General features: G+C 45.7%; 1 protein-coding gene and 1 non-coding gene across 17 annotated transcripts in view; both read left to right on the forward strand.

Annotated features, from left to right (window-relative positions):
- ATP2B4 (ATPase plasma membrane Ca2+ transporting 4) overlaps window positions 1-23,656 on the forward strand; it is a 114,632-nt gene extending 90,976 nt beyond the window's left edge. For 7 of the 16 annotated variants that reach the window (XM_077993426.1, XM_077993520.1, XM_015118192.3 and 4 more), the window contains 6 exons: window positions 1,118-1,309; window positions 1,770-1,983; window positions 3,068-3,279; window positions 4,487-4,594; window positions 7,674-7,850; window positions 19,189-23,656. In XM_077993426.1, the coding sequence (XP_077849552.1) occupies window positions 1,118-1,309; window positions 1,770-1,983; window positions 3,068-3,279; window positions 4,487-4,594; window positions 7,674-7,850; window positions 19,189-19,497 (1,212 nt within the window). In that variant the 3' untranslated portion in view covers window positions 19,498-23,656. 16 annotated transcript variants of the gene reach the window in all.
- LOC114675138 (small nucleolar RNA SNORA77) lies at window positions 9,895-10,019 on the forward strand. Its single transcript, XR_003726238.1, has one exon. It is a non-coding gene; the product is annotated as a small nucleolar RNA SNORA77 (small nucleolar RNA).
- Window positions 23,657-24,505: the final 849 nt, after the last annotated feature.

The following is a 24,505-nucleotide window of genomic DNA, read 5'->3' on the forward strand; positions in this document are numbered from 1 at the left end:
ATAATCAAATGCGGGCCCGGCATGGTGGCACATGCCTGTAATCCCAGCACTTTGGGAGGCCAAGGCGGGTGGATCACCTCAGGTCAGGAGTTCAAGACCAGCCTGGCCAACATGATGAAACCCCTGTCTCTACTAAAAATACAAAATTAGCCCAGCATGGTGGTGCATGCCTATAATCCCAGCCACTCAGGAGGCTGAGGCAGGAGAGGAGACTCACTTGAACCCAGGAGTCTGAGGTAGCAGTGAGCCGAGATCACACCACTGCACTCCAGCCTGGGCAACAGAGCAAGACTCTGTCTCAAAAAATATAAATAAATAAATAAATGTAATATATTTATGGCCTGCCCCCTTAGATAAGTGATACCATACCATAAACTCTTTTTTCTACCTTTCTTTCTCCACTTAACAACATAACTTGGAGATTATTTCATAATAGTGATTATAAAGCTGGGCGATATAGAGAGACCCCCATGTCTACAAAAAATTTAAAAATTAACCAAGCAGGATGAGCAAATGCCTGTAGTCCCGTTACTCAGGAGACCAAGGTGGGAGGGTCACTGGAGCCCCAGATGCAGAGCTTGCATTGAGCTGAGTGCCACTGCACTCCAGCCTGGACAACAAAGCAAGACCCTGTCTCGAATTTTTTTTTAATTTAATTTAAAAAGAAAATTTTGAACAAAGATGAAACTTTGGAACTGTGCTGCCATACTACTGCTCCTAGAACAAATGCAGAGTTTCTCAACAGTGTCGGAATGACATGAGCTTAAATGAGATACTGGCAGTGGCAACAGAAATGTAAGAATTTGGAGGTAGAATAGACAGGATTTGCTCTCTACCTTTTAATTAGTTTCTAAGGTTGAGGGAGTAGGAGGGGAGGGTGCAAGGGATATCACAGATGACTGTAATTCCCAGTCTGGGCTCAACAGTAAGGTTGGTGACATCAGGCCCCAGCCATCCTTTCTATAGAGTGACAGTGACACATTTGCTCTTTGTTTTCTTTTGTGTGGCTAGTGTGCCCTGTAGTATTTACACCAAAGTCTGAAGCTTCCTGGAGGTCAGGAAACGGAGCCTGGGCTTTATCCACTCCCTCACTATTTTCCCTCCCATCTTACCTCAGGGCATCGCAGGCACAGATGTAGCAAAGGAGGCTTCAGACATCATCCTAACAGATGACAACTTCACTAGCATTGTGAAGGCAGTGATGTGGGGACGAAACGTCTATGACAGCATCTCCAAGTTCCTGCAGTTCCAACTCACTGTCAACGTGGTGGCCGTGATTGTAGCCTTTGCTGGAGCCTGTATCACTCAGGTGAAGGGGGTGTGGGTGGGCTGAGACGGGAGGGATGAGTCAGGGGCTAAGGAATATGGGGTGGAGGGTACGGTGTGTTTACTGAAGAGTAAAGACAGGGTTTCCCTGTGACGTTGGGACAGGAGTTAGCTCTTCTAAGTCCGCTGTCTTCATCTGCTTATGTGGAATGATGGTAACTTACAGGCCTTCGCTTAGCACTTACGTGTCAGCCACTATAATAAGCATTTATATGCACTATCTGTATTCTTCAAAAATGACCTTGTGAGGTAGGTATTATTATCCCCATTTTACGGGTGAGGAACTTGAGGCTCAAGGAAGTTAAGTAAGTTTCTCACAGTCACTCAGCTAGGAAGTGGCCAGATTCCAAGTCTAGGTGGGTCGTGGGAGCTAGGCCATCGACAGGGCAAAGGTGGGCTGGTTTCTGAGAAAAGCTAAAAGGACTGGTTCTTCTTCCCACCAGGATTCCCCACTGAAAGCTGTGCAGATGTTATGGGTTAATCTAATCATGGACACTTTTGCTTCATTGGCCCTGGCCACAGAGCCCCCTACGGAATCTCTGTTGAAGCGGCGCCCCTATGGCCGAAATAAGCCTCTGATCTCACGCACTATGATGAAGAACATCTTGGGCCATGCGTTCTATCAGCTCCTTGTCATCTTTATCCTTGTCTTTGCGGGTGAGCCACTTTGGGGGTGGGCTAGCAGCTGGGGTGCTGGTTAGAGGTAGAGGCAGAGAAAGAAGGTAGCGTGAGAGCAAGCACACAGACCAGGAATAAGTGCAGCTTCACCTCCCAGTGCTTCCTGTGCTCTGCTACATGGTGCATTATGCTACTGTACGTACTCATACAGTACTCTTGAGTACAGACAGTACTGTGTGTACTGTGTGTACTGTATGTACTCAATAATAATTTCACAAGGGAGGCTTTATTCTTTCTTTCTTTCTTTTTTTTTTTTTTTTTTTTTTTTTTTGGAGATGGAGTCTCGCTCTGTTACCCAGGCTGGAGTGCAGTGGCGCTAACTCGGGTCACTGCAACCTCCGTCTCCCAGGTTCAAGCAATTTTCCTGCCTCAGCCTCCCGAGTAGCTGGGATTACAGTCATGCGCCACCACACCCGGCTAATTTTTGTATTTTTAGTAAAGACAGGGTTTCACCATGTTGGCCAGGATAGTCTTCATCTCCTGACCTTGTGATCTGCCCACCTCGGCCTCCCAAAGTGCTGGGATTACAGGCATGCGCCACCACACCCAGCCTATTTCTTTCTTATAGATGCAAAAAATTAAGTTCAGGTCCCATAATGAGTACATAGTTGCACTAAAATTCAAACCTGTGATTGCCTGACTTCAGCGCACATAGTCTTACTACCATGCTGCACTACATGAGAGCAGGTATCAATGCAGCAAACTGAGAGGGAAGGTAAAATAAGACCAGAACTAACATTTGAAATATGTAATAACAAGTACAACAAGAAATTAGCCAGGCATGGTGGTGCACGCCTGTAGTCCCAGCTATTTGGGAGGCTCAGGTGGAAGAATCACTTGAGCAGGAAGGTCCAGGCTGCAGTGAACCGTGATCATACCACTGCACTCCAGCCTGGGCGACAGAGTGAGACCCTATGTCAAAAAAATAAATAACTAGTACAGCTCAGATATTGATCAATTAGAATGGACACCAGCCATAAGCAAGCAGTATAGCTGTACCAACACATTCTGACTCTTAGTTCAGACCACACTTAACCTCCAGTGCTTCTCCTCTCCCCACTAGGTGAGAAATTCTTTGATATTGATAGTGGGAGGAAGGCACCTCTACATTCACCACCCACCCAGCACTATACCATTGTTTTTAACACCTTCGTGCTGATGCAGCTCTTCAATGAAATCAACTCCCGAAAGATCCACGGAGAGAAGAACGTCTTTTCAGGCATCTACCGCAACATCATCTTCTGCTCTGTAGTCTTGGGCACATTCATCTGCCAGGTGAGATTCTGTCTGCAGTTGGGGCAGGAGATCTGGGATTGACAAAGGGCAGAAGCTGGGAGCCAGGGTTGCCTACATACCTAGGAAAAGGAATGAGGGAATTATGGGGACTGGGACAGGGCTCCCTACATACCTAAGAAAAGGAATGAGGGAACTGGGGGACTTTGGGATTCCCAATTTGCTTTCTTTTGCCCATTGCTCTAGAATTGGACCCCAGTGTGTCAAGAGCTCCAGTGCAGGGTAGCATGTTGACTGGAAATAAAATAATACTTCTAAAATCATTTCATGATCTTTCTAAATACACAGAAATTTCACAGAGTGACCAGAAGAAGTGTCGTTCTCTTCTAGTCCCTTTCTGTGGCTCCTGTCAGCCTATATGAAATGTGCATGCACATCTAGTATAGACTCTCCCTGTCCCTGCCTCTTTGTTCTGAAGGGCTTATGATAAAAAGTGTTGTGCAACTCAGAGAAAGAGAAGTAATGGGATTGTACACATATATTACATAGTCAGCCCAGCTTGCACTCCTCCGGTACGAGACTATGAGCTGACTATGTAACAGAAGAGCTCCTGTCCCATCCCTCAGCGGGTTACCTCCCTTTATTTGTCCCCATCCTCAATTCCTTTTTTTAAATTTAATTTTAAAAATGGAGATGGGATCTCACTCTGTTGCCCAGGCTGGTCTCAAACTCCTGGCCTCAAGCAATCCTCCTGCCTCCCAAAGTGTTACTGTGCCTGGCCTTTTTTTCTTTTTTTCTTTTTTCTTTTTTTTTTTTTTTTTTTTTTGTTTGTTTGAGACAGGATCTCTCTGTCTCTCTGTCACCCAGGCTGGAGTGCAGCCTCAATCTCCCAAGTTCAGGCAATCCTCCCACCTCATCCTCAGTTCCTCACTCCACCACTGTACCTTCTCCTTGTCACTAACTGGCTTTTAGTCACAGGAAGCCTCCAGCTCCCCTAACTCCTCCAGATCGTCTGTGAATCATAGTCACAGTAACTATGTCTGTCTCCCCATCACAGTGCTCTGTAAAGGCTGTTTTTGTCTGTCTCCCCTTTGAGATTTCTTCTTTTCCCTTCCCCTGCAAGCAAATCAGGACTTGCACCCAAGGATCCTGAGGCAGTGGGATGATGTGGCTTTGGGGGCCTTGGCTGGAGGGCCAGCTGCCTGTTAGTCATTTCCTTGATGGTGGGCTGCCCCTTTCTCTGTTCTAGATTTTCATCGTGGAATTTGGGGGTAAACCCTTCAGTTGTACAAGCCTCAGCCTGTCCCAGTGGTTGTGGTGTCTCTTCATTGGGATTGGAGAACTTCTTTGGGGCCAGGTGAGTACCGGCACACCCTCCTGGTGCATTCTCACAGCCTGCAGACCTCTCCTCCTCTACAGGAGATGGATCAAGCAACTGTGGAGACCCCCCAGCTCCTCCTCTTCATCTTCTCTTCCTTCTTCCCCACCCCCACTCAAGTTTTCAAGTTCTTGCCATCTCATAGGATCTCAAGGTGGAGTGATCACTTCAGAAGTTTCAGAATTCTTCTCTAACCATGCCTGGAGGTAGAAAAATCCCTTGGCTTCTCTGGGACAGAAACTAAACTTTTCAATGGAATTTTGCTACAAAAAAATAAATATAATAACGGTCTTAGAAATAGAAGAGTTTACAAGACATGTGTCTTTATTCTCATGAGACAGCAACCTGGCTGTGGGCTGCCAGGCTGACATAATTCAGGGCTCCCAGCCTCTTCTGTTTCTTGCCATGGCTTTATCTGGGTGGAATGCTTAACTCTTACCTGAGATAAATTCAGATTTACAAGATCTCTAGAGTAGCAGTGTGGCGTGTGGTTGGACTCTGGGAATGACTGTCTGGGTTTGAATCCAACTCTTTTTTTTTTTCCTGAGACAGAGTCTTGCTCTGTCACCCAGGCTGGAGTGCAGTGGTGTGATCTTGGCTCATTGCAAACTGCCTCCTGGGTTCAAGCAATTCTCTTGCCTCAGCCTCCCAAGTAGCTGGGATTACAGGCACCCACCACTGCACCTGGCTAATTTTTATATTTTCAGTAGATACAGAGTTTCACCTTGTTGGCCAGGCTAGTCTCAAACTCCTGACCTCATGATCTGCCTGCCTTGGCCTCCCAAAGTGCTGGGATTACAGGCGTGAACCACCGCGCCCAGCCCAGTTCTCCTTTTTTTTTTTTTGAGACGGAGTTTCGTTCTTATTGCCCATGCTGAAGTGCAATGGCGCGATATCGGCTCACTGCAACCTCCCCCTCCCAGGTCCACGCCATTCTCCTGCCTCAACCTCCCAAGTAGCTGGGATTACGGTGCCTGCCACTACGCCCAGCTAATTTTTTGTATTTTATTAGAGACAGGGTTTCACTATGTTGGCCAGGCGGGTCTCAGACTCTTGACCTCAGGCGATCCACCTGCCGTGGCCTCCCAAAGTGCTGAGATTACAGGCCTGAGCCATTGTGCCCGGCCTCAGCTCTCCTTTTTATAAGCTGAATCATCTTGGGCAAGTTACATAACCAATCTGTGTCTCAGTGTCTTCAACTTAGGAAAACAAGGTCATTGTTAATTAGTGAATCAGTTACTATATAGAAAAGACTTAGATTAATGTCTAATACCTTATAAATACTCATTCAAATTTTAAGCTATTAAGATTATAATAGTATCATCAAGTCTAATAGTTGCACTTCTTCCTTAATACCGCTTTACAAACCTCCCTCATCCTCCGCTCTGGCCTGGGCTATGCCTCTCTTTACAGACCCCAGGTCTCTGCAAACAATCCCTTAGTGCCCAGCCACCCAGGTAATAGACACTTTGCCCTAACTGGCCTCGAAGAGCTCTTTCTGGACCTTCAGGCCTTCCCCCCTAAACCTGCTAGTTATTTATTTTACACCTAGATGCCTCCCTGATTAATTTCTTTTTCTTTTCTTTTCTTTTCTTTTTTTTTTTTTAAGAGATGGGGGTCTCAGGCCATGCACAATGACTCACGCCTGTAATCCCAACACTTTCGGAGGTCAAGGCGAGCAGATCACCTGAGGTCAGGAGTTTGAGACCAGCCTGGCCAATATGGTGAAACCCCGTCTCTACTAAAAATACAAAAAAAATTAGCCAAGTACGGTGGCACGTGCCTGTAATCCCAGCTACTTGGAAGGCTGAGGCAGAATTGCTTGAACTCAGGAGGCAGAGTGCAATGAGCCGAAATCATGACACTCCACTCCAGCCTGGGTGACAAGAGTGAGACTCTATCTCAAAAAACAAAAAATAAAGAGATGGGGGTCTCACTGTGTTGCCCAGGGTGATCTCGAACTCCTGGGCTCAAGGAATCCTCCTGCCTCAGCCTCCCAAAATGCTGGGATTACAGGCATGAACCGCTGCACCCAGCCCTCCCTAATTAATGTCTGACCCAATTCCCTCCACCCTGTTCTTTTTGGTGAATATATATATTTTTTAAATCAGTGAGTTCCTAAAGCAGTTTTATGCTTTGGTAAAGCTTGGTTGTTTCACCTGTTGTTTGAAACTCTGTTCTGGCTCTTGCCTCACATGTGGCCATGGGGCCTTATGCCAGACAGCAGCCTTCCTTCTGTATCGCAGCAGCTCTTTCCACATTCAGAAGCAGAGCTCTAGCATTCTTCCCATTTCAAAACACTTGACTCCATATCAGATTGCCCATACAGTCCCTCTTCCCCACGTGAGCCCTGGCTACTCCTCATCTTGTCTGGAAAGAAATGACTGACAGGTGCTGAGCTCACCGGGAAATTTTATTTTGAATTTCAAGCCCAATGTACTGCTCCTTGTCTTCTGATAATACTCATGTGTCCCTTCTTCCATGGACTATCCCATCCACTTCCTCATCTCAAGCCCAAGAAAACTTTCGATATCCTTTCACGAGAGTTTGTAACACAGAAACTACTTTGCATATGGCAACTAAGAAAGGGGTCATTCATTTCCAATACCCTTCTCAACCCCTTCCCATACATATACGATATCACCATCTTCTCCCCAGACTGTTTTCCCCCAGGTCCTGGTCTCTGTCCCTTCCTACTGCATACCATGCAGTATAGTTACGTTAACCTTAAAAACAGATTGCAAAATGGAACAGAAGAAATGAGACAGAAAGAGAAAAATGAAGTATATGACCAGGCAGATGGCTGGTTGATTACTAGAACATAAGCTCTCTTTTGTGTGTGTTCATAAATACAGAAAGCCTTCCTAAGAGCCTGACCACTGGTGGGCACTTGGAGAATGCTTGCCTGGATGGATTGGTACTTCTGCCCACTGCTCTTCCAGTGGGAAGCGTGGTAGGACAAAGAGTAACCTGCCCAAGGGCCTGGCTCATGTAAGTTGACTGACAGCTCTTCTCACGCTGATTCTGATGTCTCCCTCTTCACTGCACTTGTTTTCAGTTCATCTCCGCAATACCTACCCGATCCCTGAAGTTCCTGAAGGAGGCTGGGCATGGCACCACCAAAGAGGAGATCACCAAGGATGCTGAGGGGCTGGATGAGATTGACCATGCTGAGATGGAGCTGCGCCGAGGCCAGATCCTCTGGTTCCGGGGCCTGAACCGTATCCAGACTCAGGTACTCTGATAGTGGTCTGTCCTTCCCTTGGGAGAAGAAGCTTCCCATATTGGAAGGTGTTGGGAGGGCAGCAGTTCTTGTTGGCCAGCATCTCTTCCCTTCCAAAGGCTCACTACTGATGGGCAGCCCTAGATCCTCAGCTTCAGGACAGATAGGCAAAGGGATCTGTGTGGGGTCCTCTGAGAGGAGAGGAGTCAAATGACCTAGACCATGGGAGGCCATTAGCATAGTCCTTTAGCTCTGGGTTGACCCTAAAGCCCACCCTTCTATCCTCTGTCAAATGGGCAAGCTTCAGCATAAGGTCTCTTATGCTGAAGGTCTCAGGTCTCTTATGTTCCGTTTTTCCCTCCCTTCAGAAGGAAGGAGTTAGACAATATCAATATGCCAACATACCCAGCATTCACTTAATCTAGCTTCCAGACACTGCCATTATAGGAATAGATGCTATCTGGAAGGGTCTTTGTAAAAGAAACTCACCCTGTTATATCTCTCCCGTTCAAAGTGTAAGGCCATGGTGGGGAACCTGATGGTTTCATGTGTAAAAATGACAATAGTCTGTTGATGTCTGAGCATCTTTTGCAGGATTCAAACTTGGCTTCCTGACAAGGAGGAAGCAATAATTTCTTCAAGCGTCTTCCCTTCTTGCAATTTCTGAAATGGGATAGAAGCCACCCCTGCTGCTCTTATATCCCCTGCCTATAGCCCCACAATAACTTTTTTTTTTTTTTCCCACTTTCCATGCATCAATTGTAACTACTTTCTCCTGGGTGAATGGGCTGATCTAGGCATTGATAATTCTGTCTTCCCCTGCTCTCACCCCACATAGCTTTATTGTTTTAATCCTGAGATTTTCCATCTGAAAAACACTGTAAATTCCAAGATCTCAAGGGTGGTCTCCAGAGAACAGGTGTATTTCTCTCTGCTGATTGGCTGGAGATCTTCTAAATAAGTTATTAAGTTTCACTGTCTAAAACTGGCCTTGCAAATGTTTTAGAAAGTTCCCCAGTCAGCCAGGCATGGTAGCTCACGCCTATAATCCCAGCACTTTGGGAGGCCGAGGTGAGTGGATCACCTGAGGTCAGGAGTTCGAGACCAGCCTGACCAACATGGAGAAACCGCGTTTCTACTAAAAATACAAAATTAGCTGGGCGTAGTGGCACATACCTGTAATCCCAGCTACTCAGGAGGCTGAGGCAAGAGAATTGCTTGAACCCGGGAGGCAGAGGTTGTAGTGAGCCAAGATCGTGCCATTGTACTCCAGCCTGGCCAACAAGAGCTAAACTCTGTCTCAAAAAAACAAAAGGCCGGGGGCAGTGGCTCATACCTGCAATCCAGCACTTTGGGAGGCCGAGGCAGGTGGATCACCTGAGGTCGGGAGTTCGAGACCAGTTTGGCCAACATGGTGAAACCCTGTCTCTACTAAAAATACAAGCCAGGCATGGTGGCACATGCCTGTAGTACCAGCTACTTGGGAGACTGAGGCAGGAAAATCGCTTGAACCCGGGAGGCAGAGGTTGTAGTGACCTAAGACCACGCCATTGCACTCTAGCCTGGGTGTCAGAGTGAGACTCATCTCAAAAAAAAAAAAAAGAAAGAAAGTTCCCCAGTCAACCCCACCTCCTTAGTATATAAGAGAGATAGATGAAGTGAACATTCTAAACTGCATACCTAGTAGGAACTTATCTCGTATAGGCAAGACAACAGATAGAAAAGTGGAAAAGAGGCCGGGTGTGGTGGCTCACGCCTGTAATCCCAGCACTTTGGGAGGCCGAGGCAGGCAGATCATGAGGTCAGGAGTTCGAGACCAGCCTGGCCAACATAGTGAAACCTCGGCTCTACTAAAAATACAAAAATCAGCTGGGCGTGGTGGTGGGCACCTGTAATCCCAGCTATTCGGGAGGCTGAGGCAGGAGAATCACTTGAACCCAGGAGGCTGAGGTTGCGGTGAGCCAAGATTGTGCCATTACACACCAGCCTGGGCAACAAGGCAAGACTCTGTCTCAAAAAAAAAAAAAAAAAAAGAAAAGAAAAAGAAAAATGGATTGCAGACTCACTCTGCACCTGACTATACTTCCAGGCGGGTGCTTTTTCTGTCTGCCAGATAAACATTCCAGGGTACTGTGGCTGTCTCACCTATCCAGGGCGATGCAGCTCCCTGGGGACACAGGTGCTTCCTGGGGAGGCCTGAGCACTTCTCCGTGTTGCTGGCCTCACATCCAACTGGGCAGGCATTGGAGTCCGGGCACTGCCTGGAGCTCACCAGAAGGTGCTTTACACAGTGGTCCTCAGTTTGTCTCTCAGAGGGCTTGGTCACCTCTGCCGTGAGGCTGGACTGCAGCTGTGGTGGCAAGTGACCAGGTGTCACTGAGCAGCCTGACCATGGTCTAGGCGGTGCTTGAATGCATCCACTTGGCTTCCTTTGGTCATTGAGTTTCAAGAAGACAGACTCCAGGAGGCGAATTGGCCAGGATCAGGCAAAAACAATCATGCCGGAAAAGTGGCGGAAAAGCTAGAAGCTCTCTCAGTGAAGGAGGAGACCAAGGAGGATGCTGAGGAGAAGCAATAAATTGTCTTATTTTATTTCCTTTTCCTCTCTTTCCTTTCTTTTAAAAAAAAAAATTACCCTGCCTCTCTTTTTTAGTTTGTTTTTATTCTTTCATTTTTACAAGGGACATTATATAAAGAGCTAAATTTTAAAAAAAGAAAAGAAAAAGAAAAGTGGAAAAGGGCTAGGTAGGGAAACACTAGGGTTCCTTTTCCCTCTCTCGAGTTCCTCCTTCCAGAAAGAAAAATTCCAGCGGGACCTGCACAAAGTGCCTCGTGGCATCCAGAGTCCCCATGCCCACTCCCTACTCCACCCCACCGTCCAGGCTGCTGAGTCCAAGTACCCATAGAACCTGGCGCCTTTGGCTCCCATCTCTAAAGCCCCCAGTGCTTTCCTGTGGGTCTGCTCTTTCCGAAATAACCTGTCTTTGCTTTTCTTTTCTCCAGGATCAAGCACTTCTTCTACTACATGATATCTTTTCTCCTAGCCACGATTCCCTCAGTCCAGTGCCTCCTTGCTCCTTTCCAGTCTTCTGTCCTGGGAGGCTGAGATTTATGGGTCTTCCTTCCCCTCCACTACCAATTTCTATTTCCTTGACTATGCACCTCTCTATAAGGTCTTTTGGTTTCACTGCCCACATAGCTTTAGGTATACTACCTTTCCCCATTGGTGGAATGTGAGGCAGTTAGGCCACAATAGCATTAAAGCCTAAAGTGAGGCATGTTCAAGATGCCACCGTGACCAAATTCACACCATCCCAGGATGCACCTGACTCTGGAAGCTGATGAGGCTAATGATGCTAACGTGTACCTGGATCCCTGAGGTCCGCTCCCAACATCAACCCTTCAACCTCAGCTGGGTTCTAACAAAACCCCCTGTCATCTCCACGTTGATCTTTGTTGTCATTCTCATCACAGTGCTTTGGTATGGGAGGTGTTAGGAAACTTAGAGACTAGAATTGTGAGGGTTGGGACCTTGTAACTCCAACAAGCACCGAAGAAGGTATCTCTACAGTCCCTTCTTCTATGGAGCTGGAATCACCACCCACCCCCCAACCCCAAGTGTAAACCCTCTCCTCCTGCAGGTTCAAGCTCCTCAGTCCCAGGGAACTAAAACTGAATAATGTGAGGAAGCAGTGGTGTTTCAGCTCAAACTGTAATCTGGATCCAGAAACTAGCCCTAAACAGCTCATGGCTTCTCAGGAAGCTTTATAAAAGAACTATCTCACTCATATTCTGCCTGCTTTCTCATCTTCCCTCCTGGGAAAATGAAGTCCAGTTAATGGAATCAGCACCTTTCCTACATTCCTGGTAGATTAACCCTTGGCATTAAGCAGATAGATATTTCTAAGATTATTCTACCAGTTTCATGAAGGCTAAAGGAAATTCCTTTTGATTTCATCCCTGTTACTTAGGGTCAGGGATAAGGATGGTAGAGTTGATTGAGGCCCTAGATCAGGACCATTGTCAGAAAATGAATGGCATGGCCGGGCGCGGTGGCTCACACCTGTAATTCCAGCACTTTGGGAGGCCGAGGAGGGTGGATCACAAGGTCAGGAGTTCGAGACCAGCCTGGCCGGCATGGTGAAACTCCATCTCTACTAAAAATAAAAAAATTAGCTGGGCGTGGTGGTGCGCACCTGTAGTCCCAGCTACTCGGGAGGCTGAGGCGGGAGAATGGCTTGAACCCAGCAGGCAGAGGTTGCAGTGAGCCAAGATAGTGCCATTGCACTCCAGCCTGGGTGACAGAGCAAGACTTTGTCTGAAAAAAAAAAAGAAAGCAAGAAAATAATTGCCTCTATCTCTGAGGAACAGCGCACTGAAAACCAGAGACTACTTGTGTAAGTCTCGAACTGTAGCTATTTCAACAACCGCTAACCAAAACCTATTCCTCCCCCTCCCTCAGTCTAATTGCCGAGTTACTGTCAGCATTTCTGCCAGACATTTCAGAATCTCTAATGCATTAATGCACTTAGTAGCATTCTCTCTAGTGGGCTTGGCCACTGGGCTCTTGAGCTCCACCCTGCCTACTTCAGCACAGGGAAGGGATAACTCAGACAAGATACCCAGAGGAGGATGAGCCCCCAGCAACTCATGGCCCAGGGGCCTTTCCATCATGGCCACTTGTATATTGGCTACTACACGGCCCCGTTTTTTCTTTAAACACATGAGTTATTTTCCTGGAAAATCTGCAAAAATAGGTAGTCGATTGAATTGATTAAGAGGTTCCTGAGCCTTGAAATTCAGTAATACATAATTTGCCTTCAGAATCTTAAATTGTTTACCTTATTTTTAAGAGTACAGGTAAAAATGGGCCTGTAGGTGGAGGTTGCAGTGAGCTGAGAGCACGCCACTGCACTCCAGCCTGGGCGACAGAGTGAGACTCCATCTCAAAAAAAAAAAAAGAGTACAGGTAAAAACAATGAACAATCTGTCTAGCTGTTAGGAGTGATGGAGTGGGGAAAAGTCCCTTCAAATTTTAAATACTCTTGGCCCCCTCTACACCTCAAATGCCCACCATGGATTCAAAGGGAAGAGAAAACTAGATTCTGGCTGGGCGTTTGGGACTCCCTGGCAAATTGTTCCCTAAATGAAGTATGATATGCAATTAACGTTTTTCCCCTTCTCCTCACCATTGCTTTGTGTGGGAGGGAAGCTCTCTCTAGCTGTCTCCTGTCCCCTTTTCCCATCTACTTCCATCCCCACTTCCCAAACCTTCCATGACCCTCCCTTCCTATTTCTTCACCTCTCCGACTGTGGAGCAAAGCTGTCTCACTCTCTGATTCTTTGCAGATCGACGTAATTAACACATTCCAGACGGGAGCCTCTTTTAAGGGAGTCCTAAGGCGACAGAACATGGGTCAACACCTTGATGTAAAACTTGTTCCTAGTTCATCCTATGTAGCAGTTGCACCAGTCAAATCTTCCCCCACCACTTCTGTTCCTGCTGTTTCATCTCCTCCTATGGGCAGTGAGTGATAGTCTATTATGATGCATGATTTGCTAAAATGACCACAAGACAGCACGTGGCATCCACTTTAACCAACCATGGTTATCTTTTCTTTCGGTTTTTCCCTTTGATATTTTGATTTAAGGGAAGAAAAGACAAAAATCCCACTCTAAAACCAGCCTGTGTGCCCTTGTATTTTATTTTTGTAATGTAGAAAAGCTATTAAACCTTAACTGTTTTAAAGACAATAATTCTGTTTTCTGATTGTTCCCCTGCATTGCTCGTTTCTTCCTTTTCTTGAGTTTTGTTTTGTTTTGCCTTTTTTGTTTGTCTGTTTGTTTGTCGCTTTGCTGGGATATGTTGTTGTTTCTCTCCTCTTCTCCTGCTCCTTTGAGTCTGAACTCTACCTCCTAAGCTTAGATGTGAGATTAGGCCAAATGAAAACCCAGGAACTTTCTTTACATGGGGTCAAGGTTTGGGATCTTTTGAGGAAAGGAAGGAAGGGAGCTAATGTGCCTGTGGGTGTGTTTTGACTAGTGGACTTGTCATAATTGAGCCAATATTAAACTTGGTCAATAATAATAGTCCATTTGGCTACCACTGTATTGCCAACTGGCAATTTTAGCATAAAAGTTGTAGCTGGCCGGGCACGGTAGCTCACGCCTGTAATCCCAGCACTTTGGGAGGCCAAAGCGGATCATGAGGTCAGGAAATCAAGACCATCCTGGTTAACACGGTGAAACCCCATCTCTACTACAAATACAAAAAATTAGCCAGGCGTGGTGGCAGGTGCCTGTAGTCCCAACTACTCAGGAGGCTGAGACAGGAGAATCAACTTGAACTCAGGATGCAGAGGTTGCAGTGAGCCAAGATTGTGCCACTGCACTCCAACCTGGGCAACAGAGCAAGACTCTGTCTAAAAAAAAAAAAAAAAAATTGTAGCTATAGGTGAAGAAAAGAAGGTAGGTCAGTTCAAAATGTATATGGTTGAATATCCCCATTTTTTTACTTTTCAGGGACTCCGGTTTAAAAATCAGTTAATCTTGGCTGGGTGCGGTGGCTCCTGCCTGTAATCCCAGCACTTTGGGAGGCCAAGGTGGGCAGATCACCTGAGGTCAGGAGTTCCAGACCAACCTGGCCAACATGGGGAAACCCTGTCTCTACAAAAATGCAAAAATTAGCCGGGCAATGTGGTGTGTGCCTGTAATCCCAGCTACTTGGGAGGCTGAGGCGGGAGAATCACTTGAACCCGGGAGGCGGAGGTTGCGGTGAGCTGAGATCATACCATTGCACTCCAGCCTGGGTGACAGAGCAAGACTCTGTCTCAAGAAAAAAAAAATCAATTATTTCACATCAAGGTGGGAGAAATATATAAAAGAGTCAAAATAACGTTTTTTCTTCATTTACTAAACTTTTAGGAGTTTCTGAAGAGGAGTCCCTTTTATTTTGCTTCTCCTTTTCTCTAGTTTGATTGTTTCTCCAATAGCCGGCACTTTTTTTGCGAATAAAGTTTCAGGAACCCCTTTCTCAGCCCGACTTTCCATTGGAATGTTATCAACTCACAACCTAAGAGCTGGTGTTCCTATTGGTAGATTCTTAGATTCTTGCTAATGCTTATGCCCTCTTATTCTTGGTCATTTTCCCTTCCCCAAATGGGACTCAGAGAGGAGAGAGAAGGTAGCCAGCTCTTTGCTGATAATGTGGGAAGGAGTTTATCTGTATTAAATATAATGTGGGTTTCAAATATCTGAGTGGTCAGTCTGTTCCTTCCTCCCCCATTCCCAACCTCACCCACTCCCACCTCTGGGAAGGGGCTGAAGAAAGAACAGTCGCCTTGTCTGTGGTTCACATGATCACGGACTGTGCGGGTTGACCAGACTTAGATTTGTTTTGTCTCTTTAGCCAAAGTGTTCTGATGGGGGTGGGACTTGATAGAGATACATACAATTTCTTTAGGTCAAAAAAACAGGCAAGAAAGAACTAACAAAGTCTTGCCCTGCAAATATCCAGGAACCTCTCGCACCCGTTCTTTCATATTCCTCTCTTAATTCCTTTTTTCCTTCTAGTTCTGCCATCCCCTTCTAACTAGCTTCTGTTCTGTTTTAATCATCCCTTTCTGGTAGGAAGAGTTAGTGTCAGATATCCTGATGGTTTGATGGTGGAAGGAGACTAAGCAGAAGACTGAGCCTACTGGGATCTTGTAGAGGAGCTGGTAGAGGGTGTGCTCCAAACCCTCAAACACCAGAAGATCAGAGGAGAGACGGGCCACACCTGCTCTTTCTCCAGCTGTCCTTTTTTAGTTGGAGCTCCTAAAAGTTATAGCCATACATTTTAAAACCCTCTTTCCCATTCCAGATCTCCAAATGAAACCAACTGTTTGTCCAACCTTCTTTAGATAGATCTCTAAGATTTCCCTGCATAGGGAGGCCCTAATCCTTTTCTCCTGGTTTCTGATAAGAGCAGAAAACTGCCCGGTGTGGTGGCTCACGCCTGTAATTCCAGCACTTTGGGAGGCCGAGGCGGGTGGATCACTTGAGGTCACGAGTTCGAGACCAGCCTGGCCAACATGACATGGTGAAACCCCGTTTCTACTAAAAATACAAAAAATATAGCTGGGCATGGTGGCAGGCGCCTGTAATCCCAGCTACTCTGGAGGCTGAGGCAGGAGAATCGCTTGAACTCGGGAGGCAGAGGTTGCAGTGAGCTGAGATCACGCCATTGCACTCCAGCTTGGGCAACAAGAGCAAAACTCCATCTCAAAAAAAACAGGAGCAGAAAACTACGCAATATTCTGGCTGAGGAAATGGAGTCTTCACCCGCCCACTCGTTGAGCTGCAGAGAGTAGCCCTCAGCACTCATACCCAGTCTCCTGAGTCATGAAAAGAGTTGCCCTTCAACCAGCCACTTCCACCTGTAGGCCAGGGCCCTAGAAGAGACATTTCCCCAAGGTTTTGAGAAATAATGACCAGGGAGGGAAGGGTTGACTGGCTGTGTGGAGAGTGCTCAAAGCTTTCTGTGCACCTACTTCACTAGCCCTGTCTTGTCCCCATACACTGCTCATGCACCAGGCATCATGCTCCAGGAAAGGGAGATGCCAGCCCTGGGTGGATTGGTGGTGATATGGTGTGTGGTTGTTCATCAGCATGTGTTCTCTGAGGCCAGTGCTGGAGTTGGGGCATCCTGGCACAGCCCCATGCCCTCTCCTCCCTCCCCCTTCTCTCCACCCAGCAAGCCAGCTGGTCACCCCTAGCTCTCTGACCCCTCTTCACATGAGCTTCCTTACAGGTGGCTGGTTTCCCTTTAGATTCCAGAAGTCCTGCAGTCTAGCTGGATGACTGTTTCTTGCTCCCCAAAAGATGTTTCCCGTATTTTTTCCATCTACCCATCCCCAATTCACTTTTATCTCCCTCATTGTTTACCTGTAACAGTATTATTGGTCACCGCAACAGGTGAGAGGAAAAGCCAACAAACAGGGCTCCAGACCCTCACTCCAACCCCAATTGTTGCAAATTTATTTTCTATAGTGGACTTCACATGTAATTTTTTCATAAAGTATTCAATTGAATGGAAGCAGGAAGTTGAAACTCACTGATATTGAAGATAATGTACTGGTGGATAAAGGCACCTGCCCTCCTGTGATAGCTGGTAGAAATTTTGAGATCTTGAAAGCATATGGAAAATGTGAGCTATGTCATCACTCCTGACAGTGACGGCTTTGATGGGGTGGGATGGCTTTGGACCCATCTCTTGGCCAGTGTATCTGTGCCAGGGCCAAAGGAGAAGGCATTGGGTTTGGACTCACTTAATCCAAATTGCCTTGCTCTGAGATTTTATGTAGATCAATGAAAACTTGAGACTTCCTGAAGACCAGATGGAGCCCCCATTCCATCTGATCTCACCTAGATCTGGAGCAAAGGCAACATGACAGGTAAAATTCCCCCATCAGATGGTCAAATAGGAATCAGATAATAAAAATGTGGTCCTCACTTTCTGTTCAGCATGGTGAGTGTGTGCCTATGCTCCCTGATTCCTCTTAGCTGAGGTACTGAGCTGATGCTATTGAGTGGCAAGGAGTCCTTTGCCTTCTGAGCTTTGAGCACCCTCAGTCCTGGGTGGGCTGTAGTAGAGTGGGGCAAGATAAAGAAAGCCTTAGCCAGCAGAGACACATTCTCCTCCAGAGAAAATAGACCAGCAGTATTGATAGTGAGCCGCCTTTGAGTGGTATTTATGAAAGTTCTGTATGGTGGTAGGAAGCACTGAAACAGGTAATCCAAACAGTTAATTTGGCTGACTCTTTGTATCCTCTGCTGTCTCCAAATTCTTGCCTATTCTCCTGGGATATACTTTTTGCTTAAACAGCAGAGGAATGAAAGAGGTACCTTACTCTCACCTTCATCACTCCTACCCCCCCAACCTCAACAATTTCCCCCACATTACTCCCATTTCTTTTCTGAGTGAAGATTTTTGGGACAAGACTAGGATCAGCCACCTTCCAACAACTAAAACTGTCCTAAAACCATTTACCTTTCCCCTGGCCCCTCTCTCTAACTTCTTGGAGCTCCAACCCTCTCCCTCTACCCCAATTCTACCAACCCTGATTCTAAGCCATGCCTCAGAGAGACCTACAGTTCAGAAAAGCAGAGCTGCCAAAATTGCTGGTGCCTGTGGACAAGCAAAAGCTGTTCACAGGAATCAATTATTGTCAGTTTTTTCTTCATGACTCTGAACTGACCGAATCCCTTCCTTTTTGCACAGTAGGACAGAGACTATGACACTGGGCAATGCATCTCCTTTTGCCCAGTAAAACCGCACAAACTGCACATGGTTTCCTTTCCATCATCCTCTTCACCCACCCCATCAGAAAGGCCACTTGTTTGTAGCACCGCCTCCTGAGTTAGGTTTCTCTCACTGGTCCCTTTCATTCCCTTCTCCACATAAGACTACGCTCCTCTTCACAATTTGGAAACAGCTGGAGAAAGCAGCATGATTGGGCACCATTGCTGTGTATCAGAGACATGAACGTGCATTTGAATCATGAGAGCCAGGTCTTTTCTCAATAGGCAGGAGGAAAGCATCTTTTGACACCTGTATTTTATCCACTTCTTCTAGGGAAGGGGCTGAAGGAGTGAAGTTCTGTTATTTGCTGGGAGGGGACACAGTGGTGGTCGTGGGATGTAAAAATATGCATGTTTCCTGGCTGAAAGGGCAAATTATTACTGGAGAGTTTTAAGTTCCTGCATGCTGCTGACACAAATGAAGACTGGTTTGTCTGCCTGGCTGCACAGTATTCGTGGTCACTCGTCACCCAACGTGTATTATGTGCAGATTGGTGTATGCTGGCTCTTTGAGGTCCTTAAACAGATAACTAAACCTCAATGCATAATTTTTTCATTCCCCATTCACAAAATGTTTGGCCTCAGCACAGAAATCCACATGTCTGAATCATCTTTTTAAGTTTGGCTATCAATTTGCATCTAGTTCCCATGCCCTTGCCCTCCATCTAAAAGAACTAATGAAACTTCTTGTTTTCTGTTTCATTTTAAAAGTAGATTGTTTGGGAATGCTAACGTTGCTTTGGGTTTTCTACTTCTTTAAATGCAGCTTTCAAAATGTCCTAGTTGTTTGCCATCACTCACCCCAGCCCACCCCACTGCTTGAAAGTTGAGCCGTGTGATGTTTCTAGTGCCCCATGATCTCCTCTGATGTGTGTTTGGTTTTGGTTGCTGAGCAGTCATGTTCTATAGTTTGGGTTTTGTTTCTCTCCTAAAACCACCATCTCCTTGTTCTGCCAGCCAATTCTCACCTCCCTATTTTCTCATCCTCCTTTTCCTTCCCCTGGTATAGATCAAAGTGGTCAAAGCGTTCCATAGTTCCCTCCACGAAACCATTCAGAAACCCTACAACCAAAACTCCATCCACAACTTCATGACCCACCCTGAATTCGCCATAGATGAGGAGTTGCCGCGAACACCACTCCTGGATAAGGAAGAGGAGGAAAATCCTGACAAGGCTTCTAAGTTTGGGACTGGGGTGCTCCTGTTGGATGGTGAGGTCACTCCATACGCCAATACAAACAACAATGCAGTGGACTGCAACCAAGCGCAGCTCCCACAGTCGGACAGCTCTCTACAGAGCCTAGAGACATCGGTTTGAATTTTCTTTCTCTGACTCTCATCCCTATTTTCCCTATTTCCATTTTCGCCTGTCGCATCTATGAGGTGATGATGGGACTTTTCATCGTCATGTCAACTGCTGTGTAAACAGCAGTGTGTGTGAACCCCCACCTGACCACGAAGAGGCAAGAGCACAGACTTACAAGGATTTCAACTTAACTTTGACTTGGGGTTTGCAGCGGGGCCCAGTCAAACCCCAGGCAGGTCATGGTAGAATTTACTCCTTGATAGTCACTTGTCATTTTTAAAGAAATGATGACAATCCTCTTGGCATCACCCCACCCCACATTCTCCCCTGATGTTCATCTCCTGAATTCTGGATTTTGTCCTAAAAGTCTGTGCCATTTATAAGCTAAGTTGAGGGTTCAGAGGGAGACAAATATCCCCAAGTGAAATATGTTGAGGTAGAGATGGAATGTCTAAAATCCGCCAGTAGTATGATTGTTTTTCAATTCTCCCACTTTGAAAACTTACACCTAAAGGCCTATAGGCCTCTAACTCTTTCTGCCCTTCCAGTCAAACCTCTCCAAGGTTCTTTTTTGTCTTTGTCTTCCCTTCCTTTCCTTTTTTTTTTTTTTTTAATGATGATTAAGAAAATGGAAAGGATATGGGTGAATTGCATAAACTTTGATCCTTCTCCCTTTTGGCCCAAAAGAACCCTTGATTTAGTTCTAGAATCCAACCAGTTTCTTTGTTAAAAGGGTCCCTTTGAAGCAATTAAGTGCTGGTAAGAATATTTCTCAGTTGTTGCCAGGTTACCTTGTGCTTTTAAACTGCCATCTTGTCAGGTATATGTGGTTCTTAAGTGCCAGGGAGATCAGCCTTGCCCATGGAGGTTGCATATGTGTGGTATATATTCAACCCCGCCTCCTTACTGGGCTTGAATATTGAGGGCCAGCCACTGCCAAATCGAGGACAAGACAGACCATCAAAGCAGACTTTTGTGGGCTCCTCTTTGGGGTGACCACTGCTTTCAAAGCCATCTGCCAAGGCTCTCCAGGGCAGGACCTGACAGGTGGGGAACGAGTGTTCAGAAGCCTTGGGAGAGGCCAAAGAGCCATTCTAGTATGATCTGAGAAAACCTTCCTGCAGGGGCCGGAAACCTTGAGCTGTGGTGCCTGGGGACCAGCTTCGACATTCTCTCCAGTTTCTAATTCTAGTTTTTGCACGTGTCACAACTTTCCCAGTATCTGAGAAGGTCCCAGCTTTTCTCAAATATTCTGATTTTGAAAATATATATCCAAAGTGGGAGGCCCCTGTGACATTTTGCCGACTTAAAGGAGCAAAAGACCCCCCCCAGCACACTCCCCCTTCCTCCAGCCCCTCTTCAGCCACATGCTGCAGCTGCTGCCCAGTAAAGCCCTGTGCCTTTTTTTCCCTGAATATTGCCCAAAGCATCCCCTTCCCCTCTGCCTCTCAGGAGTTGGGGACTTTGCTAGGAGATTTTTTAAGTGTTCCTTACTGGGACAAGGTGGAGCCACATTTACAGGAGCTCCATTTGTATCCCTGCTGGTGTTGACTTCTGTGCAGGGGCCAGTTCATGTTCCTGACTCTCACCTCTCGTTAGATAAATTAAGCCCACCCGCCTCTTTCTAGAGTGATGAGAGTCAAGAAGAGGGGACATATGAACGGCCAAATTCCCATGCGAGAGGAAGATGACCTGATCCACCTAGCCTTTTCTTCCGGATCTGTCCTCCCTCACCCCTTTCACCTGAGCTGTCCACAGTAGGAAACATAGAGAAACAATACCCCCTGCATATCCCCATGACTACATAATCCATCATCGTAGGAAATAGGAAAGCAAATTTGATTCTGGTTTTGTAAAATGTACATGCTTCAATAATTCTTCTTTGTGTCTTAAATACTCATAGGGGAAAAAACAGCTCACCCAAGGTGTTAGGTGTTCACATATATATTCATCAACTACTTTAGAAGATTTAATTCTATCAAGTCTTGTATTACCTCAGATCATTTTAAATAGCAAGCCAATAACAAGGTTTGAAGGCTATTTTACCATTCCTGTTTGCAAAAGACTCTCATGGTACCTGACAGGTTACTCTTGAGAGCTTGTGTCTACTTTTTAAAAGTCAATGGTTTTTTTCTTGTGTTCTAGTTTCCATAATAGGAGAGAAAATATAGAAATATATGCAAAAATATATAGTTTTCTTTAGATCAGAAACTGATATTTTTGAGTCAGCCATATGTATTTTGTTTAAAGGATTTAAAATAAAGTGCCGTCATGTAGCTCTGTGGAAGGGAGCACATAACCAGCTGTTTGGCATGACAGGTGACTTAGTATATTTGTAATTGGTTTTAAAACCAATACACCATACTTTCTTTCTGCAAACAGCCATCTTTATACTTAGGGAAAAAAAATGTTGGGTTCTAGACTTTTTTAATATAAATTTTGTTGATAATGGAATTAAGTAAGTTTAAGTGTCTATGTGCATATGTTTTTTATATAAGTTTTTTCTATTCAGTTTCACTGATCCAACTTGCAGTGGGTAAATACGGCATAAGTTAATAACCCTTTTCCCCAAAATGGTGCTTCGGATTTGAAAAGGGTCTGATGGGGAGAAGGAGAACGTATCATCCTAGCTTCCTCTCTTAATAAACCTAGAAAAACGGGTAGTAAACCGTGGATAGTCAGGAAAACACCCAGCAAGGGACACAGCTGTTAGGAAAGGAATCCTCCCCACCGCGCCCCCCTCCCCACGCAGACGGATAGACAGACTCTTTCCTGACTTGTCATGAGGATTAGGGGCCTCCGTTGGATTTGTGTTTCTTGAAGAATAGCTGGCAGAGTGGTACCAAAGACACGAATCTCTCCTGGTCTGTAAGGATACTCTGATTTGGGGTTTGCATTTTTCATAGTTTTCATTTCCGGTTCCCCCTGGGGTTTTCCATTAGTGAGTTTTTGTGCAAGGATCTTATTTATGATGGCTTTTCTCCCCTAGAAAGATTTTGTGCAATATATTAAATGGGGACAGAATTCTAAATGATAAAACAATGGCTGGTTCTAGCTCTGAGTGACAGTCTTAAAGCTAGGTCCCTCCCATAGTATCATCTGTCCTCTGGAATGACTCTCCTATCCCTAAAGGGGTTAAGAGAGAGATCACCTAGAAATCCCACTGGGCACTTGTGGGTTCTTCAGGGTTTGAGTTTCTTCTTCCCCTTGAGCTTCAGAGAGGAGAATTGGCACGGTTAAATCTGAACGGTTACCTCACTGCTGAAAACCCAGAGGGACATGGCACACTCGCTTGTGCGGAAAAGCCTCTAAATGCATCCCTTCCTTTCTTTCCTGCTTCATTGCCTTACAATTGAAGCAGCCTGTGGTACCATCACAATATGCAGAGACTTCCTCACCTTTCTTATCTAGGGACCACCCCCACTGCATTGGTGAGGGTGGGCACTTATAAATGCCTGCTATTGTTAAGCCATTCCAACCTCTTCCTCTGAATAGACCAGATGCCCTTTCACTTAGTTCAGTGCCAGTCCTTTTGCCTTCCCAACCCTGCTGTTAGGCCTGCTGTTCCCTTTGCTCTTGATTAGGAGAGATGGAAGGAGATGAGCTCCCATTACTGAATTGGCCTTTGGTTCATGTTTTCTCCCCATATGTATATATGCCATATGTGAATATGCCATATATATGTGCCAACAAATCTATCTATGTTGTTCTTTTCAAATTAGCACGCAGATAGGAATTTTGAGTTTCTTCTTCTTTTAGTAACTAGTATAACAAGCACTGGTATTTTTGTACAAAAAAGAAAAACAAAACAAGATTGACTATTGTGGTCTGCATGACATAAACAAACAAATGGTGATATCAAAGCAATGTATACCCCAGTGTGTGTTGCCATAATTTGCAATTCAGCTTAACAGCGCACCCAATCTATATTTGCATTTTGATATGATTTAAGCTCTATGTACAAAGTTTTGCATGTATTTATATGGTTCTTAGGAAAAAAAAAATGCTATAAACTGTCAAATCTAAAATTCAAATGTGTTGTTCCACTGAGACCAGAAGAAGAAGGGGAGTTTTAAAAGGGATAATTTTTTGGAACCAATAAAGCTTTTTGCTGATGAACAGAAACCAATACTGCTGTGCACTGAGAATAAAAACTCATGCCCACTTGTAACTGTGCTGTCCTCCATGCGTCTCCACTTTTGAGTAATGCTGCTGATTGTCTGTTGAAGTTGAGAAGGGAAATGCCACAACCACAAGGACAACCCCATTTAAACAGGCACAGAATTCAGCTTACCACTAGACTCTGACAACGCTTCCCTTACCTCTGGGCCCTTGCATTGGCTTCATTCCCTTGTAGTACAAGCTTTGCTCCACCCACCTTGGTTAGAATCCACAATTCAGGAGCTGGAGCTTTTGGAAGAATAAGAGGCAGTCTTGGCAGTCCTTGCTTTTTTTCTGTCCTTTTTTTTTTTTTTTTTTTGGTTTTGTTTTTGATTTGTTTTATATGAAATGTCTTTTAGGAGAAGTAGTTTCCCTTATATTAGCTGCCTTTCCCTCGGGTTTTCCACCCTCCCCCTCCCTTCCCTATAGTTTAAAAAATGTCTTCCATTAATTCAGTCTTGCTAGAGACTCATATTAAGCCCAGTTTCAGGTCAAAACAGCTTCCCGGCAGGTCATTTACATTCTGAGCTTTCATATCTGAGTCAACTCCTTCCGGCAGCTCTCATCCAGGTGCACAACGAAGTTCCCCAACCCTCTTTTAAAATATCACAGGGTGGAGCCAGGCACAGTGGTGCACACCTGTTGTCCCACATACTGGGGAGGTGAAGGGGCTGAGGCGGGAAGATCGCTTGAGCCCAGGAGTTCAAGTCCAGCCTGGGCAACATAGCAAGACACCATCTCCAAACACACACACACACACACACACACACACGCAAAATACACATCGTAGGGAAGAAAGAACCTTGTCCACTCCCCAAATTCCTTTAGGAAAAGTGTCACACACATTGAAGAACATCCC

The sequence above is a fragment of the Macaca mulatta genome, chromosome 1 (genome assembly GCF_049350105.2).
Source record: "Macaca mulatta isolate MMU2019108-1 chromosome 1, T2T-MMU8v2.0, whole genome shotgun sequence".
Taxonomy (NCBI): Eukaryota; Metazoa; Chordata; class Mammalia; order Primates; family Cercopithecidae; genus Macaca; species Macaca mulatta.